Raw genomic sequence first — 20,803 nt, 5'->3', positions numbered from 1 at the left:
CAAACAGGTTGTGCTGAGAAGGATTATCTTTATTTATATGATTCTCTTACAAAAATAATTCATAATAGAATTTTCGAGATTCAATTCAAATTTCAAATAAATTTGGATGAGAATTTTTTTCTAATTCATAAATATTCTCAAGTTATTTTTTAAATATGAAAATAATATAAAATTTACAGCTGTGAAGAAAGTTTAAAGGTTGCATCACTGATGCATGTTATAAACAAGATAAGAAGATGTAACATGGCGGCCAAACTGGAGAGTGCTGATAAAGTGCTACGAAGATATAAAAGAGAATTTCTATTAAATGAGTTATTATTAATTAGTGGAAATGCTTTAAATAGTGGTTTAACTCTACATGACGTTAAAAACGTGTGTAGGAAAAGTGCTAGTGTGAATTCTAAATACTTCGACCATCAACATAGTAAACACTGGAGGTTAGGATTCAAAAGTTTGATAATAGTAATATTGATAATTATTTTCATGTGCTTCATAATTCGATTACCTATATTAGATGGTATGATGAAAAACGCTCTCGGTATCAAATGTGTTATACCGAATAATTATTTTGTTTGGGAAGCTACAAGACCCATAACGGATTGTAGTATGTGTAAAGGTGTTAATGGTGTTCTAATTCTGCCAAATATTACAAGAGAAGAGTTTCATAAATATGCTTACTCTTCAAGACCTATTGTAGTAAAAGGTGCAGCTTCTCACTGGCCTGCAAAGCAGTTATTTAGTTTTAATTATTTCAAAGATATATTTAAAAATATTGATGGCTCTTATGAAAATATTGAAGAGGATTGTCAGTTTTTAACATTTAAAACTGATTTCCTCTCATTAAGAGATGTATTCTCAATGCCTAGAAGGCGTCTTCTCAATTGGAAAGGAGAACGTCCCTGGTATATTGGCTGGTGAGTGAATAAATTTTTTTAATACAAATTATCACTGCATGAAGACTATTGAGATTTGCATTATGGTACTAGTAAATATCTTCTATAATAATAAATTTTTAATGATCTTTTAAATTTAGGTCTCTCATAAGAGTAGATTATTTTCTGTAAACATGACACAAACTTATTTGAGACTTTCATAGTTATTTAAATCACTAATGAATTAAGTATTTTAAAATTCATTTTAACTAGGCTAAATGCAAAATATTTCTCATGAAATGATCTGACATAGTAAAGAAAATATATTTGAGTAACAAATCCTAAGACTTTCAAATGCACTAACTTATATTTAGGCTCTTTGTACTCCATATTATTACTAATAGATCAGTCACTATCATAATCAGTGTTGATGATTCTAGTCCGGTTGAACCAAAGCCTGTTGAATTTTAATCATGATCAAATCCTCAAGAACCAATCAGAAAAGGCTTTTTTGATTGATTCTCTCAGAATTAACCACGGTTAAAATTAAACAGGCTTCTGTGCAACCGGCACTAGGAGTATTTATTTTTTTTTTAATCAGCTAATTTTATATAGACTTGTTATCAATCTGCAGCCTTGACTAAGACGTGTTCAGAACACTTCCCGGTGCTTTGTGGGTAATAGCTCTGGCAAAAGGTTGAAAATTCAGTGCCAGCACCGGCAAACACCCTTGACAGACAACAGCGTCGCACATCCGAATTCTTCCTCCTTTAAGTTTTGTAGGAGTGCACTTGCACCCTCCGCTATATTGTTGATATGATGCTCCATAACAAAGACTCCAAAATGTAATATAGCAAATAGTGTGAATGCCTACGAAATATTGGCTAGCAATTTGCATCAAGCTTACTATACAGAGTTGGTGAAAATTATGAAAACAGCTTAATATTCCTTTTGCAAGAATAATTTGACATTGGGATCTTATTCGAATCAAAATAACTACTATTCTGTAGCTTCAAAATTTTTGTCCGCCATCTTAGATTCAACTTCACTTATTTCAATTGGAAAATGAATGGTGAAATCCACACTTCGATAACTCAAATAGTTTCAAAGCTATTCACATTCAAAGATACTAATAAATCATACAAAAATGAGTACTGTACATTGAAAATAATCTAAACTATCAAATTTTACTTCAAGTGTTAGCAAGCACATTGAGTAACATCTACACACATTAAACACTCTGATAAGAAAAGTTTATTTTGTTCTGTCAGATTTTGAATGTAATAGATACTCTAGGTTTAAAAAAGTTTTAGATATGGATGTGTGTTTTTCGCCTTTCATTTTCTCTCGGAATATGCTATCATAATATGACAACCTTCCTATTTAAGAGAATTAGGTCAGAATCAAAATGGTGGATCCAAGATGGCTGATCAAAATTTTGCCGCAACGGAAAAGTAGTTTTTTTTTTTAATTTGGATAGGATCATCAATGAAACCTATTGTCAAATTTTAAGATGAATTGAGCTGTTTCCATAATTTTCACTAACTGTGTATGTAATAAGACGTAGTAGGCTAACCTGATTTGGAGTAGCAGAGCATGGCATGTGGCATGTAATAATAATAATTCGTTCATTTCACTGCATTTTTACAATTGGTTATACAAATACATACCTTGAGCATAATGATTGAACATAGATAATAATATTAAGCATGTAACAGAAAAAAAACACAGTGCATCCCTCTTTAGGCTAAACCTGTGTTGAGGGATGTCTCGCTCTCTAGTTGAGTCAACTTAATTATAATACAATAACAATTTTGAGGTATCAAACAATAAAGTAAATTTTATACAATAATCAGTGTGCTTTTCACAAGATGGGATTATGAATCTTTAACAATAAATTACCCAGAAAAAATAAGTAAAAAAAAGAAGCCTAGATTTGAATGAAGACAGCAAAAAAAATGTAAATAATATCACACCTCTATTAAACGTTTTTCTTCATAGAAGCGATTAAGTCTATTCTTAAACAAATTATAACTGGGTGCATCTGATATATCTGATTGCAGTTTATTGAAAAGTCGTGGTCCCTTAGCAAAAGCATGTAAGGAGGCCACTCTACTTCTTGTGAAGGGTTCTTTAAATTTATTAGCAAGATTTCGACGAGTGGAATATACATGTTCATCCATAACTGGAAACTCTGAACGTCTTAAATACACAAACTTCAAAAGATTTATTTTAAATAGGGTATCAACACTAAAAACGACAAATTCTCTATACAATACTTCGGTTGGATATCTTATGGGTCTATTTAAACATATTTTTATTATTCTTTTATAAAGAATTATGAGAGGTTGTAAAATTGAACTCCCACAACTTCCCCAGGATACAATACCATAGCAGATAATTGACTGTATCAGTGCCAAGAATATCATTCTTAATTGATAGATAGGAAGGACATTCCTTAATTGAACGAATTTATAAATTAATTTTCCAAGTTTTGAACAGATGTATGAAATGTGCGAGCTCCACCGTAAATGTACATCCAATACTACACCTAAATATTTTATTTCATTTTCTTTCTCTAATGTAGGACATCCACAGCTGTAGTATGGACTGGCACAATTTATATTATGTGATACTAGTTTACAGTCAGTATTATTTGGAGGCAATCCAGAGGACGACAATGAAAAGGGAAGAAATCTAGTTTTTTGAATATTCAAATGTAGAAGACAATTCTTTAACCAGGACTTGATAACATCAAAGTATTTATTAGCTCTCTGGAAAGTGATTGGCCAAGTTTCCCCCCAAACTATAGCAACTGTGTCATCCGCAAAAGAGTACAAGGAGCAATTCCCTAGATTTATATTTAATAAATCATTTATGTATAATTATTGAGAACAAAACTGGCCCAAGCACTGTTCCTTGTGGAATATTCACATTTAATAGTCCACTTGTCTTTTTATCAAGCCTAACTTTTTGTCTTCTACAATTTAAATATGATTCAAAGAATGACAATGCAATACCTCTTATTCCTATTGCTTCCATTTTATCCATTAGTATTCTATGGTCAACTGTGTCAAATGCTTTTTGTAAATCCAGAAATATTCCTAAGCATTTGTCCCCATTATCTAATTTGCTCGAAATTTCTCATGTTACTCCAAAAATTGCATCGGATGTACTCATACCCTTTCGAAATCCATATTGATTACTGAACAAAATGTTGTGTTTTTCCAAATAGGATACCAGCCTCGACTTTACACACTTTTCAATTACTTTGGATATACTTGAGAGTAGGGAGATAGGACGATAGTTACCAAGTTCAGTCCTACTACCACCCTTATAGAGAGGAATAACTGTAGCTATTTTCATTTCATCTGGAAAATACCCCTGTTGGAAGCAAAGATTTATAACATGCTTCAACGGGTCACATATTGCTGAAGAATTTTCTATCAGACATTTTGAATAGACTCCATCTACTCCCGGAGCAGTACCTTTTTTAAGCCCCAATATGTTATTTCTCACCTCACAGGCCGTATCTGGATGAAAGAAAAACGACCTACAAAATGATCTATCGACCTTATACTGTATATGATTTGGATTTGAACCTGTCTCTTTGACCCTATTCGAGATTTTCTGTCCAACATCAATGAAAAATTTATTAAACTCTTCAGCCATTTGTTCACTTTCAGTGGATTTTACTACTCTACCATCAGGTATATTAATTTCTTGAATAACATTTTGGCCTCGAGATTTGGAATCAGTAGCATCATTTATAGTTTTCCACACCTTTTTCAAGTCCTTACCGCAATTTACAAACTCATTTCTAAAGAAAATCTCCTTTGCAGAACGCATCAGTGCCTTCAAAATAGTGTTGTATTTCTTATAATAACGAACATTAATCGTGTTGAACGGCTGCTCCCTTATTTTAAGTGACATATTATTCCTTTTCCTGATACATTTCAATAGCCCTTATGTGGTGAATGGCCCCAGATCAGTATACCATTAAGGATGCAACTAGCAAAAATGGTTTGGTATAGCATCAAAAAATGTTCCATTGTTCGTTTTCTGAAGAGATATATCACTCTTGACAACTTCTCACACACTTCAGGAAAGTGGCCACTCTCATGTCATACTAGAGTTAATGCCAAATCCGTGGGTAAGTGGTATTTGATTTAAATTTGAGATTAGTGTTGCCAAGAGTACACAATTATTTCTGGGTTTTCCCTTCATTGAAAAGCAGCTTGTTTGCAGCATACCAGTCTCTTGATTCTGGGAAGATTTTCTGTGCTTTTGCCTTTCTTTCCGTGGGTCCATCACCTTTACCAACATTTGTGGTACCGTCTTCAAATAGCAGGCTTGAATTTCACAATTTCAAATCATTTATAATTACCAGGAAGAGCAAATACCCGACCACTGATTCTTGTGCTATTCCATAAGGCACCTGCTTCTCTTTGGAGGTGGCTCCCATCAAAGAAACAAATCAGGTTGACAGCCACCATGTTCCATGCTCTGCCCCGAAAGCCACATCTTGATAGCTTCTTGAGTAAGATGTCGCGAGAGACACAAAATCAAAGGCCTTAGTGATATCACACTGCACCAGGTTGACTGAACTACGCTTCTCAAAAGTATTCACTGTCAATAAGAGAAAGAGCAGCTGAGGTGGTCGACTTCCCTCCTCTGAAGAAGCCATGCTGCATATCCCCCAACAAGCCATTTTCCACCTTTTAGCGCCTGAGTTGGCCGGTTAAAGCTGGATTCCCTTATATTAGTATATCCCTGCAGTCTCTCATATCAGTATCAGTGAAGAGTGAAAATATAATTCCCATAAGTTCTAATGGGAATACTCATACTTATTCCATGTAACGCTACAGAAGGGACGAGTTCTGCATTCTCGTTACACCTTATAGGTTATTAAAAAAGATAGGGAAAATCATAATTTAACATGACAGTGGGGTGTTCTCATAATAGTGGACGAATTTAGATTAACTTAATCTATAAGAACTATTACATACTATTAGTGATGTGGATCGGGAATATTCCCAGTGGGAAGGAACGTATGACTTGGCAATATTTCCGGGGCAAAGAAATTTTGGGAAATTATGGGAACTTGAGGGAATTTATAAAATTGTTCTAAAAATAATTGAAATTGATCAATCCCACTCATATTTTACATCAATATAATCAATAAATCATCATTCTATTCGATATTGATCAAGCTCAGCCACATTCTACATTGATATAATCAATAAATCATCATTCTTTGATCCTGTTTTTGCTCACTCACTCACTGTCTTTCAAATACTCGTATAGTTCAGTCAATGTAAGATTATAGAGGGGAAATTTTGGAACACAATTTTCGACCCCGTAGCTCTTTTAAGGGTAGTAAGAGGGTAAACATATCAAAAGTCCTCACTCCTACCCCCTGTGCTAAGGTGTAAGGTGGTGGGGGTGGTTTGAAAGTGCCATATTATGTTTTTTACATATATCTCAAACAATATGCGCCTTTAAGAAATTTTTGTTAAACACAATCATAATATTAAAGCTCAAAAATTATCCTACAAGTTTCATTTCCAACATTTTTCCATATCTCTCATAGTTTTCTATTTATGAGCTCTCTAAGGTATCACATTTTGAAGAAAACCCCTTCCGGCTCCGATTTTTTCATCTTTTTGGCCTTATAACTTTTTAACGATTCATTGAAAAAATTCGTGCTAATCATGGGCTCATAGAGCATTATATTCTCTTCAATTTCATCTATGGTCTCATTATTTTACGCATCTCCCAACGATTGTTGCAGCCATTATAGTGTCGAGTGTGAAATCTTCAGTTTAACAACAATAGGCCTATATCAATTGTCAGGAAAATTGGGAGGGAATGTTTGGAACACAATATTTGACTTCACAGCTTTGTTTGAACTAGTTAGTAGGTGAACATATCAGAAGTCCTCATTCCTACTCCTTGAGGGATGAGGGTCGTTTGACAGTTGCATTTTTTTAATTCTGGCTGACACGCATGTAACTGGGAAACAATGCATTTCAGCGACATGGCTAACTGAGTAAAAATGAAGCTCGATAGATTTCCTACAATTTTTGTACAGTAGAGTTTTGTGATATCTTCTTTAGTTTTTGAGATATTCACTTTCAAAAGTGTAAAATCTTTGAAAAGACAGTTATTCTTCCAATTTTTTGCACTTTCAGGGCTCATTACTCAACAAGAATGCATCGAAAAAATGTAATTTTTTACACAGGGGATAGGAGTGAGGACTTTTAATATGATAACTCCCTTACTATCCTTAAAAGAAGAGCTACGGGGTCAAAAATTGTGTTCCAAAATTTTCCTTCTATAATCTTTCGTTGACTGGACTATAGGAGTATTTAAAAGACAGTGAGTTGTAGAGCATTTAATTCTCTTCAATTTAACATATTATTTCATCATTTTATGCTTTCCATCAATTTTTATAGCAGTTTCAGTGTTGAGTGTGGTAGGAGTGAGGACTTGTTATATGTCACTATCCTTAAAAGGACTGCGAGGTCAAAAATTGGGTTCCAAACTTATCCCTCTATATCTTTTTGAGAATTCGTTGCCTGGACTAGTATCTCATTACAAGTTAAGTGAGCCTCAATGACTCTTGAAAGGTTGTGAGCTGTGGAATTATGTTCTTTTTAATATTGAATTAAACTGGAGTATGCTCCTTGTTTTAGTTAAACCTATTTTGCTGTATTCTATAATTTCTAATTTTTAGATTAATATTCTACTCTGATCTTCATTTAGGGGGTTAATTATTTTTGTGCGGAGAAATTGAATAAAATAATGCAATGAAAGTTAAATTTGATCTCAATACTTTGTTGACTTTGCTTACCTGATTTACATGCATTTATTATTAGTAAGTAAAAAAAAATCTTATTCAACTTGTAACACATGAAAGTAGCATAATAATAGTGGTGCAATTGAATGATTAATTGAGTGCTCATTTCTCCTTTCAGTCTATGAGCTTCAAATTACTGTTTTCTTTTTAACTTACTACCATTTATAAGTTATTCATCCTTATATTTTCTAAATAAATCTGTTGTATAACAGGTAATTGAGACCATGTGTAACAAAAAACGTCTTTTACGGTCATTTTCTATGAAAGAAATCATAAATTTCCTCAAGTTCTCATAAATTCCCGGGAATTTATTATTTTTGGGAATATTTCCCTTAAATTCCCTGGGAATATTCCCTCGATCTTAATTCCCGGGAATTTTACATCACCACATACTATGAATATTTAACAATATGAGAATTTTTAATTTGAAAATTAAATTTGCTATAGCCTAATAAATTTAAAAAATTGAGGAGCGCAAAATTTGAATATGCTTCATAAATGACACTTTCTGAGTTACCGTACGTTGAAATGAATTCAGCCGTTATTAAAATCCCTCCTCTGTAGTAATGAAATCACTATTCGCCCTATTCTCTATAAAAGGACGTAACTCGGATGCAGAGCTCTAGAGCGTTACGTAACTTATAGTTGTTCTCATTCATTGGATACCGTACTTCTCTGTCATTCTTCTTCGCGATTGTGGGTAGAAATTGGTTATTCTGGTGTTGCTGATAAAATTCAAAAAATAGTTTTTCAATGACAGGGCTATTGCAATCATAAATCGTAATCATAATATCTAAGCTAGAATGCAATCGTAGCTGCATGTAATGCCCAACCAATTTTTTCTGTAAAAAAATCAAATCAAGTTCCATTCAATGGCATCACTAACTTCCATAACAAATCCCGTTACACAGTTAATAATACTGGTTATTGGATACAATGCTGTTTGCTTAAGAAAATTCTTGTCTAAAAACAAGAGTGAAAATACATTCAGAACTCAACTAAAAATACTAATACAATAAACTCAAACAAAAATACTAATACAATAAACTCAATCAAAAATACTTATCTAAATAAAGTTCAATTATCTTAAATAATTTTAAAAACAAACATGAAAAGCAAAAACTATTCTTTGAAGATCAAAACAACGTAAACCTACATTTTCATTAGCTTATCTATTTTCAATAAAGTTGAAATTGAAAATATCAATTATTTAAATGATATATTATTATAATCATAGTAGTTATCACGTTATTTCAAATAATAGATTAATTTCCACAATTTATGTGATTTATCTTAATTTGTAATTTCACTTTACCCTATGTATTTAATCTGTTGTATTATTCCATAGAAATTAATAAATTCAATTCAATTGAGTCAATGTAGAATATGTAATATCAAAATCTCAATACCATATTTGTACCAAGTGTTACTTGCAAGTCTCTGCTTTATTATTTTGTCATAATCTAAAAAAGCTTCCACTTTTTTATTTATCAAATAGAATAGAGTTGGTGTTTGTGGAATGTTTCAAACTCAGATAGCCGACGTTTGCAAGAACATCTGTCGAAAGGTGCATGTCTGTCTAATAATTCGTTTGAGGGGTGAGCAGATGTTCACTTTACGATATACTGCTTCCTTTTCCCGTCCCTTCACGATAGCTTGATTCCCTGAAGGAAATCCTAGTTCGGTCTGAATCAAATCTTTTCTCCACCCTCCATTCAACCCTGACTACTCCAGGAAGTGAACATAATACTTGTTTTTGTGAATACTTTGTAGTTCTTCTTTTACATAGTAATAATAGATCCCATGGAAGGGTTGAATCGTTGAAGATTGAAGATTTGTTTGGACAATCTTTGGACAATTTGAAAGTACAGAATGTGTACGTTCTGTGTATAGTAAATTGTTCCAGTTCTAATCGTAAATTGTTCCATCACGTGACTAGTGCAAAATTTTCCCATGGAACGCCGTTTCAAAATCGTTGGTTCAAGTTGATTTATACTAAAATGTGTCGTTTACTAGCTGCGTGAATGAAGAAAGGCTGTTTTACAAACTTACCGTCTAGAAAAGTGTGCATTTCTTTTATTCCACTACTCTCAATTTTTTTATAGAGAAAAATTCATTTAATTCATTTATGTATTCTATGGATATGCTATGGTAAACAAAAAAAAAACTATCAGCGCATGCGCAGAGAAGCAAGCAGACTACAAGAATCGACCAATGAGAGCTCAGATAGTTGGAACTGTACCAGGTCGGACAATTTACCACGCTTCGACTGTGGGGCAGGATTTTGGAACTGGAACTAGTTTATGGTACAGAATCTGTCAAAACTTCTCATGGAACGTGGAACTTTTTACCTGGTAAATTGTGAATCGAACCAATTTCCATGTACACAGAACGGGCCCAATTAGTAAACAACACAACTGTATAACTCAGAATATCTAGTTATAATAACTCAGAACTCAGATACAGTAAAGAATAACTGTATAATTATGATTTTTACTTTCCTTGCCCTAGGTAGGAAAGTATTGCTTTCCGAAAAAAATTAAGGTACCCCAATTTCTAAATTTCTATACGTTTCAAGGTCCCCTGAGTCCAAAAAAAATGGTTTTTGGGTATTGGTCTGTGTGTGTGTGTGTGTGTGTGTGTGTGTGTGTGGTGTGTGTGTGTGTGTGTGTGTGTGTGTGTGTGTGTATGAGTGTATGTGCGTCTGTGTACACGATATCTCATCTCCCATTCAACGGAATGACTTGAAATTTGGAACTTAAGGTCCCTACAATATAAGGATCCGACACGAACAATTTCGATCAAATGCAATTCAAAATGGCGGCTAAAATAAAGAAAATGTTGTCAAAAAACAGGGTTTTTCGCGATTTTCTCGAAAACGGCTCCAACGATTTTGAATAAATTCATACCTAAAATAGTTATTGATAAGCTCTATCAACTGCCACAAGTCCCATATCTGAAAAAATTTCAGTAGCTCCGCCCCAACTATGCAAAGTTTGATTTTAGATTCCCAATTATCAGGCTTCAGATACAATTTAAACAAAAAATTTCGAGTGGAAAAGATTGAGCATGAAAATCTCTACAATTAATGTTCAGCAACATTTTCACCTAAAATTGAAAATAAGCTCGAAATTCGAGAAAATGTGATTATCCAATTGCAAACTGATGGCAACTGTTGATTCTATTAAATCATTCACTATGGAGAGATAGCAGACCTCGTATGTCTCCAGCATTATTGTCCTGTCACCAGCTGGCTCAGATCTTTGTTTATAAGTAGACTTGAGATGCGCGAGAACACTAGCGTCAGGGGTTCAATTCTCATAACGGCAAGGAAAGTTGTGTGAGTGCGCCACACCAGATTTTTTCAATTTGTCGTTAAAATTTTCTTACTTTTCTGTATTTGAATAATATTCTCTGTTCTGTTTTGAAAAAAGTACAAAATAATAAATAATTTTATTCAATTACTCAGTTATCAAATATTAAAAAATTAATTGTTCATTTCTTCCATTTGAATAATTGTATTAGTATTATATGACGGACCATTCAATAATAATCTATTGTAATAATGAGTTTCTGAGAGGTGAAGAAGACTCTCTTGAAACTATACAACTCGTGATAATTATTGACCTAACGTTTAACGTCAGATTGAGGAAATTCAAATTTTAACTCTGTTTAAATCAATCATTTCCAAGATACTTGGTCATTGATACTTAGGGTCCTTGGACGTTCACATAAACAAAGGTATTTCAAAAACCCTCATGGGAAAAAATCACAGGTTCAAATTTAGCCACTAGCCACTCCAAATCGCTCCTAAATGAGATGAGGCGTCCTGGAAAGTGTTCCCTCGATTGAAGTCGCGTTCAGAAAGTTCCTGCACAGTTGCCATATTGTATGGATGGAAATGGAGATCATCATAAAGAATATTCGTCTCACAGAACGATCGAAAAGTTCAAGAGCAGACGCATGTTTGCGCGCAGAACGCTGTGGTGATCACAACATTGAAACTCACACTGCCTCAATGTTCTCAGTTGACCTAATGGCCGAGGGACTCCAGTTCTTCGTCTTGTCGCACTTGCAGTTTGTCTGAAAGTAGTGACCTACGTAACAATTGATTTCCGGTCCGGGACAATAGCCAAAGGGGCTAAATTTAATTAAAGCGATCTCGAAATGCGCGCTGGGTTGTGATCTCAGAACATCTGCTCGAAAAAAAGTCTCTACGGCAAATGCACGCTTCTCATTGCTCCAATGTATGATGTCGGGAAGAAAACTTTATGGTCTGACCTCTCTAACGAGACCAAATTTGCTCTACCACGAAATCAGCTGACTGAATGGCGAACACTTTAAAAAATGAAGTTTTATTACCGCACACGATAAAACAATTCATCTGTCGTATTAGTTTTTGCCATTAACTATTGCTATTTATCATTATCTATTATTTGAATCAAAGCATGAAATCGACTACCATACATCCTTTAATTGAGCTTCCTAAGTTTTGTGAACCTCCAAACAGTAGCTTAATTATTTCCTTAATTATAAACCATTGGTCTGTGGTTTATATTATTAATTTATGCCATGTTGAATAGCTTTTCATTTTGATTTCAAATTCAATTATTTTGAATTTCAGGAGCAATTGCTATCAGCCATTACTGAATGAAATGCGCCAACACTATTCGAGGCCGCATTTCCTCCCAGCTGATGCCGAACATGCTCATGTAGATTACGTGTTTATGGGATATCAACAAGGTGCTGTCATGCATGTAAGTACTCAAATACATTAAATCACATCAGGCCGTTATTACTTCACTGGTTGTTATTTCCTTCTGCTGACCTAGTATCATTGAATCTTCTAATGTTTTAACTTCATTATTCAACATAAACCATGAAAAATTCTAATATAATATACTACTCTTCATTAATAGTTATATTATGATAGAGATAACATTATTTTTATTTACTTTACTTATTATTTATTCCTGATTTTTTTATTTTCTTCCTTCCTCATTATCCTCTTCTTTTTTCAACTTCTCTCCATCCAAATTTTCTCCTCAACCATAATCGAAACTTGGGCTATAACTCATTTCCTCCTCAACCATAATCGAAACTTGGGCTATAACTCATTTTCTTGGTATTCTTAACAATAAAATGTTATTGTTCTTGGTCGTATTCTCGCCGATTTCATCTTATCAATACCCAACCTACAATGATCAAACCATGTTATAGAGGTGCCCTTCCCATCATCAAATATTTGCAATTTTCTATTCGCCCCATTTTTGATAGTAACCATATTTAAAGAAAAGACTTGAAAAACGAGTACTGTAATGAGCTATTTCAATAAATTCCTGGGAAACTAGTTTATGGAAGATATAATACCATAATGGCGTAAAGAACAACACTAGTTTCTTGTTTTTCAATAAATAAGTTATGACAATTAAATTTTACTCATTCAATATGGACATTTACCGCAATTTCACTTTCACTGAAAGCAAGACTAGAGTAGTAGTAAATCATGTTCATATAACAAGCTTGTTAGTTGAATAATTTTAAAATCATATCGATATTTTAAAATCATAAATTATCGCGAACATATTTCAATAATATCATACATATAATCAGTTTTACTGTACACTGTAATATGAAGAGATATGAAAGACATTTTTTATTCGAAGACAATAATTATTTATTCTCAACAATCTATTCATAAAGTTGATGCTCCTATATAATGATGAAATTGTTGTGCTTGTTTACAGCTTGATTACATTAGTAGACTAATGTGGCAGGCTCAACTAAGAGGACATAAGACTTGGAGGCTGAACCCTCCGCCGGAATGTGAAGCCGTCTGCTCTGGCTTCAGCTTTCGCGTTTATCCCGGTGATATACGTAAGTAGACCTATCATCTCCATTACATCAACAACTTCTTCTAAACTAAATCACTTTTCCACTCCTCACGTTCAAACAAAGATTTCTATTTTATTTGAAAAAGTAATGAGATCTTCATTCCAAAACTAATTTATGAACAGGATCACCACTATTTAAAGTATCTATGTATTGAGCTATACAAAATATAGATTTTAATATAATTATACTTAAATATAAAGTTCAATGGAATAATTCAAGCCTTTGCAGATGACATTGCTTTCTTGTACTCCCATAAAAGCAAAGAAGTTATAAAAAATAATATAGTAGCTGATTTGAGTATCCTGAGAGAATGGTGCAGTAAAAATAAAATGATAGTTAACGTATCTAAGACAAAATACATAAACTTCGACTATAGAGCTGTAGACTTTTCCGCCCCAATCCTATATCATTCTCAAGGGTGTACTCGAGAAGACTGCAGCTGCGAAGAAATTGAAAGAGTTGACTCTTTTAAATATTTAGGACTAACATTTGATGAAAAAATGTCTTGGAAAAAACACATTCAGATTTTACATGGTGACATTAGAAGATCAATAAGGAAATTCTATTATCTCAGAAATTTATGTGATCAAACTCTGATGAAATCATTATATTATGCTTTGATTCATTCTCGACTCCAGTACGGTTTGATATGTTGGGGTGGAACATTCAAAACTTTCATAAATAGATTGCGAATATCACAGAATCATATTATTAGATTAATATTACATAAAAGAAAAAGAGAAAGCTCTTTCCCCTTATATTGCAATTTGAAAATCATGCCTATTCAAAATCTTTATATTTTTAAGGTTCTAAAAATTTTTATTTAATAAGTGGAAATTGTGGAATTGAAAACCTGTATTACAATATGAGAAGTAATGATAGGATTCTGTACCGTACCCCTAAAGTTAAAAAATGTATTTTTAGAAATTCTTGTTTGTTTATAGGGCCCTATTTATTTAATAAATTACCACTTAATATTAAAATATGTGCTTCTTACACTAAATATTGTAAAAAACTCATACATTGGCTATTTGAATTGAATGATACATCGACCTTGAGAACTGTATTGAGATAACTTATCCGTTTATATGCCTATTCTGTTCTATTATCTTATGTTTATATATTACCTACTTTGTTTACTTTGTTGATATTAACTGATTATAATATTGCAAATCCTAATAATGATCATATTATCCATGGTGTATTAGACAAGATGTTTACACGCTGCAGGTAGTACTGACGGCTATTCAAGTTTATTATGCTAGACTAGACTCAAACTATTGTTGTTTTATAAATTTAATATTATGTATTACACACTGATCACAATAACTGGATAACGTGATCAGTTAATTTCCAAGATTCTGTTTGTGTTTTTACTATGTCTCTCAAGAAGGAAATAAATTCATTTATTCATTTATTCATATCTCAATCAGATCTCTCAGTCTCACTTAGTTTATCTATCCAAAATGTGTTCATAAGAGTTAATCTTTCATTTTCAATTACTGCTTTCTACATAAAAAGCAACTTTCAGACATTTTAGTAAAAGCTGATTATTGAGTATTGATTTATTCTTGATTATTGTTGTTTGCTAGACATTTCTGTGTCATTATCAAAACATTATATTATTGTCTTTCTTATCAAATTATTTGTTCTCTACTATCAACCACTATCAAAATAATTGCTATAATGGAGAAATCACATTGTAAAGGTTGAATGTAATCGGTAGAAAATATATTTCAGTGGCCTCAAATTTATGAAAAAATTTCTTGATACATGTTTAAATGAATGTCCTAAGAATGTGTAAGTGACTTCACTTGATTGTAAAGCAGTTCACTGTTATAAATTCTGTTAGCCTGTATTTTTGACAAATCTGATAACTTGGTGTTATTCTTGTTGCAGTACTGCTGGATACCCGCCAATGGTACCACGATACGCACATCGACGAAGGAGAGTTCAGTCTGACTGTAAGCTCAGAATACGGTTGAACCGTAGCGCACAAAATAGTACCTAGTTTCACAGGTTTTCGAACCTGAATTTATGTTTTAGGTACATTTTTATGATTAAAAGATTTTTATTTTAAAAATCAAAAATGGATTTGTTTGAAAAAGTTGACGATATTTTTTCAACAAAACTTCCAAACCCTAGGTCTAAACTAATTGTAAATTTTCTACTAAATTTGTGCTAATTACATTTTTTAATGTATTCTACTTTTTCTCAGATATTTTCAATTTTATATCTTCACTTGAATGAATATCAATTTATCTCTTTCTTGAGGGATTCATTTTACTAAAATTTTAGTAATTTCTATCATTCTTGTGTATCAGAAAGCATAGGACGTTTTAATAGAACAATTATTATATTGAGCTTAATCAATGCATCTAATATTTAGATTATAAACTCCTTTATTGCCATAAACTGTTTAATCTATTCAATTACTTGTTCATAGTAGCTGTAATAACTATTCTCAATACAGAACTCATTTCAGAAATTACCAATAATGAAATGTATCAAGTCTATATCAATCAAATGGAGCGTATTTTTAGAAAATGCATTTTTCCACTGAACTACTTACAATATAAAGATGAAATTCTTCCAACTTTTGTTACAATTCTAATTTATTGTTTTTCATAAGTATTATATTTCTTGCTCGTTTTATTTATGTATTTGTTTTAATTGTAGATTTTATACCATTTTGTTGTTACTGATGTGTGTTCTCTAAGTCATTTTTATGCAATCAAAAGAATATTTTTCTAAACAAGTTGTGTTCATTGGCTGTATAAATATGGCATTCATATTGTACAGTTATTGTTACCAAGTAATTAGAATGTGTTGTGAAACTTAGTAAATATAGTGTGAAAATATTCTAGTTATTTAAAATTGATTACAATCAAGATTGTATATAATTAATTATTGTATAAAGTTTGTATTTTTTTGAAAATATGTATATTTTTCCATCATTGCTTCCAATGTAATCTTGCCATGAAAATTAACTTAGTTTTGATATTGAATTTTTGGAAGATTATTATTTTTGTAGAAGAATTAGTTCCTTTTTGCCTATTCTATTCAGATCTCCGGTACTGTAATATAATAGTGTTGAAACTATCTATCGCGTGGCTTGCGAGAAGGCAGTCATGTAGGATTACCCCGTTAGAAGTTTGTATTGATCTGAGAAAGTAGAAAGTAGTAGAGTGTGAGCCAGAAAGTTCGTACCATCTGGTACTACCCAAAATCTTTTTTATCTTTCTACAGTCCTGCTTGTGTTGTACAAGGATTGGAGAGATGTAGTTTACTGTTGTAACGAAATATAGATTATTTCAGTACTTCGTTAGTTTTATTATCTACTTGTTTCACCCTTATTTTCTTTTTCTACTTATTCATTTATTAGTAGACCTAATATAGCCTACAGCATGCATATTATCATAATAACATTGAGAATGATTGTGAGAGACAAACAGGCGAAGCTTAATTATTACTCTCCCGAATTTAGATAGATGTTCAAAATAGGGTATAGCTTTTTGAATGATTTTATCAAATTACAGTGCTTTTCTCCTTGGTTCTGATTGATATACAAACAGAAAAAATCTCTCAAAAAGACAAATATAGCATCACAAAAAGACAACTATAGCTCCATGAGATTTTTTATTTTGAAGAAATCATTTCAGTTGGACACAGGAAATTGACATATCGAATAAAGGGTTTCACATGAGTTTGATGCTGAATGCGAAGGTAATGAGGAGAGGAGGATGTGGATAATAAAGCAGCCTGCAAACATGGACGATAGTAGCGTTCACTCAATGTTAGTAGTCAGTCTACTAAAAATGTTGGCGTTCACTATAGTCAACCGCTCGAAAATATTCCGATGGAAATTGGAACAAATGACTGCAACGTTGTCAAATAATAAGAGTTTATCAATGTTTCCACTGCTGATTACAAATTATAATTTTAAATCAATATTTTTATTATACACCTGATGATTTGCAACTATGGGTGCCGTAAGGGGTGGCGAGGGTGTAGGTACTCATTTACTACAATAATTTTCATCAGAGTATTTTCTTGCGGTTGACATAAGTTTCTATATCTATAACACCACAAATAAAATGAACATAATATGACGTAAAATAGTGGGTGTCTACAATACCTACTATATTAATAAGCAATAGAATAGAGAAACAATAGCATAATATACAATATTTTTCTCTCTATATGGTAATAGTAGGTATTGGTAATATTGTATGGTGTCTATAATAATTTATTTGGGGGCCTGATGTTATAAGTGGGTACTAATTTGCACAAACTTGTGTGACGTGGATGAGGGTCTTCACACGTTCGAATATTTGATAAGAAATCTTTGATCACATTGAAAATATTATATTACCGGTACCAGTAGGCATATTTGGTAAAAGTTGATCAAAGATCTTTCATCAAATATTTAACCCTGTTAGGGTAAGACTACAGGAGCGTTTATTGAGACGAGTCAGCAGGACAGGAACTCTCAGATTGGCTGATTGGGTTGGCGTTCGGGAATAAGCTGATTCAAGAAGCTGGCTGATTGAGAATTTACAAATCTGAGCTTTCTGCCCTCTGCCCTGCTGACTCGTCTGAAAAACGCTCCTGTAGCCTGACCCTATGGTCCCAACTCCCAACTATACAAGGTTAATAAGGTAAATTCGAATGGCTTCTGTTGGTGGAGAGTTTCTTGCGTGAACGTCCCACATCACCTGAATATTTAATTTGAGCCTTATTCTTCATACATTTGAGCCGCTATACTCCAGCCGGGACCGACAAATTAACGTGCCCATCCGATAACACAGGAGTGATCTGGTTAAAAAACTTTTGGTAATGAGAGGGTTTGAACCCGGAATCTATGCTGCTATGTAAGCACTCTATCCACTGGACCACGGATCACTCCTACAGCCTACTGTACGAAGTTTTTCTATGTCACTGTCTTCAGAAATCGCAAGAACTCTTATGGGGAGCGTTCGGGAACAGCTGATTCGGGAAGCTGGCTGATCGAGAATCAGCCAATTAACACTTCTATATTATGTTATAACTATGTTAATATTATGTTACAACTATTAACCCTCTGGGTTGGAGAGCTCACTCATGAACTGGTTGTATTGTAATCTTCGGAACCCACAACTTTCAAATTATAGTCTACAGAATTGGTGAACATTATGGAAACAGCAAAATAATTCTTTACAAGAATAATTAGGTTTTATTGGGGATCCTAATTGAAATGAAAAAATAGTCTACTGTTGCTTCAACATATTTTCTCTGCTCCTCATTACATTTGAATCCAAAATTTTTTTTCTTCCACCTCCTGTCTAAAGTGCTTACTTTACTCCCTGGAACTTAATACTAGTGTCACTTTTTCGCTCTCGTGAGGAAAAAACAGGAACACTCCCTAGAGCGTAAAAGTAACTCCATTTAAATAACATGGAAAGCATCTCTATTTTAAAAAACGTACATTTGAAAAAGTTTAGAAGGTCTAAGCTCAGATGAGGAAGCATATGGAGTAGTCATTAAACCAACTAAATATGCAATACCTCAACCAGATATTTGATCAATATATGAAATTTATGTTTGTATGCTAAAATTATTACAAACTTCATATCACTACCGTATATAGTCCAGGCAATGAATGCTCAAAAAAGGGTATAGAGGGAAAAGTTTGGAAGACAATTTCTGACCCCAGGATGGTGAGGAGGTAAACATATCAAAAGTCCCCACCACTACCCCCTGTGCTAAGGGGGTGGGGATGGTTCAAAGGTATCATTTTTTGGTTTCTCGCATATAACTAGAAAATTATGCATTTTACAGACAAGATTATAACAAATTAAAGGTTACATAATTTCTTACAATATTGATCTAACAACTTTTGCTATATCTCTTTCACTTTCTGAGATATCCGCTCTAAAAGATGTGACATTTTTGAAAAAACACATTTTCCTTCAATTTTTTGCTCTTATAACTTTTTGAATATCGATGGTAAAATCCATTCTGATCATGAGCTTATAGAGCATCAAATTCTCTAAAATTTGTTGCATAATTTCACAAGTTTACGCACATCCCCACGACTGTTGTAGCAGCTTCAGTGTTGAGTGTGAGATCTTCAGTTATGCAAAAATAGACCAATTGACAAAGGAACTTGGAAAGAATGTTTTGAACACAATTTTTGACTTCGCAGCTTTGTTATTGGGGCCAGTTAGGGGGTGAACATATCAAAAGTCCCCACCCCTACCCCTTGTGCTAAAGGGATGAGGGTGTTTTAAAAGTTGCATTTTTCAATGCTCTGCTTACAAGCTCATATCTTGAGAAAAATGCGTTCAACCGACATGACTAACTATTCAGAAATGAAGCTTGATAAATTCTCTACAATATTTGTTCTGTGGTGATTTGTGATATATCCAACAGTTTTCGAGATACACGCTCTTAAAAGTGTAAAATTGTTGAAATAACAGCTTTTAATCATATTTTTTTTATGTTCCAGGGCCTACAACTCTCCAACAATACATCGTAAAAATGAATGCTCACCATAGATTTGTTGAGCTTTGTTTTCTCTTCTGATGTATTATTCCACTAGGTACCGTAAAACGGGGTTACTTAAGCCTACAGGGTAACAAAAGCCATTTTGCAAGGTGAATTTCAAGAGCCCATGTTGGTAACACTGATTTCAGAAATCCTGGATGTTTATAGATCTATGAGTTGGGAATTGTACAAACTTCAAGCTGATGCAAAAAAAAAATTACTGAGATTTGAAGTAAAGCATTAAAAAATTTTATTATTTGGAGGAAATTTGTACCAAATTTTATACCCATCATAACTTTATTTGTCCATCCCAGTCTGTTCTCTTTCAAGTTTAGTAACTATTTCGAAACATAACCTCAATTGTCTGTCTAGATGATGCATCAGTTAGTTCTCCAATTTTGAGGTTATTTTTTCCTGATGCTTCTCTTTTCTCAGCTGGTCTGTCTACGGGGTAACAAAAGCCACAAGAAAAGCCACACTTTTTGTATGAGTTGAATTGATCATTTATGGTAATCTAGAAAATGTAAATAATTCTTCAAACTATTATTTTTCTCATATAAAACATGAATTTTGTTTCTTTTAGTCTAGTGTATGGATTTAGATGCTCCAGAAGTGTTAAACTTGAGCCAAAATCTCATTCATTCAC

The 20,803-nt window shown here is 33.0% G+C and overlaps 1 protein-coding gene across 2 annotated transcripts; it reads left to right on the top strand.

Moving 5' to 3' along the window:
* The first annotated feature begins 225 nt into the window (after window positions 1-225).
* On the top strand, window positions 226-16,949 carry LOC111047797. 2 transcript variants are annotated; one of them, XM_022333641.2, is made up of 4 exons: window positions 226-914; window positions 12,359-12,491; window positions 13,482-13,611; window positions 15,529-16,949. In XM_022333641.2, the coding sequence occupies exons 1-4, from the start codon at window positions 244-246 to the stop codon at window positions 15,612-15,614; spliced, it is 1,020 nt and encodes a 339-aa protein (XP_022189333.2). In that variant the 5' UTR covers window positions 226-243; the 3' UTR covers window positions 15,615-16,949. The 2 variants fall into 2 exon arrangements, with proteins under 2 accessions (XP_022189333.2, XP_022189335.2); XM_022333643.2 differs by having other exon boundaries at window positions 237-437.
* Window positions 16,950-20,803: the final 3,854 nt, after the last annotated feature.

The sequence above is a fragment of the Nilaparvata lugens genome, chromosome 5 (assembly GCF_014356525.2).
Source record: "Nilaparvata lugens isolate BPH chromosome 5, ASM1435652v1, whole genome shotgun sequence".
In the NCBI taxonomy this organism is placed as follows: Eukaryota; Metazoa; Arthropoda; class Insecta; order Hemiptera; family Delphacidae; genus Nilaparvata; species Nilaparvata lugens.
Note: the sequence above shows the minus strand (reverse complement) of the source record. Positions and strands in the feature narration are given on the sequence as shown.

What these genes read in the sequence shown, in the direction of transcription:
- LOC111047797 (XM_022333641.2), top strand. Translation starts at nt 244, where the DNA reads ATGGCGGCCAAACTGGAGAGTGCTGATAAAGTGCTACGAAGATATAAA. An exon ending in AACAAGGTGCTGTCATGCAT is followed by an intron (nt 12,492 to 13,481) that starts GTAAGTACTCAA and finishes GCTTGTTTACAG; the next exon opens with CTTGATTACATTAGTAGACT. An exon ending in CGTTTATCCCGGTGATATAC is followed by an intron (nt 13,612 to 15,528) that starts GTAAGTAGACCT and finishes TTCTTGTTGCAG; the next exon opens with TACTGCTGGATACCCGCCAA.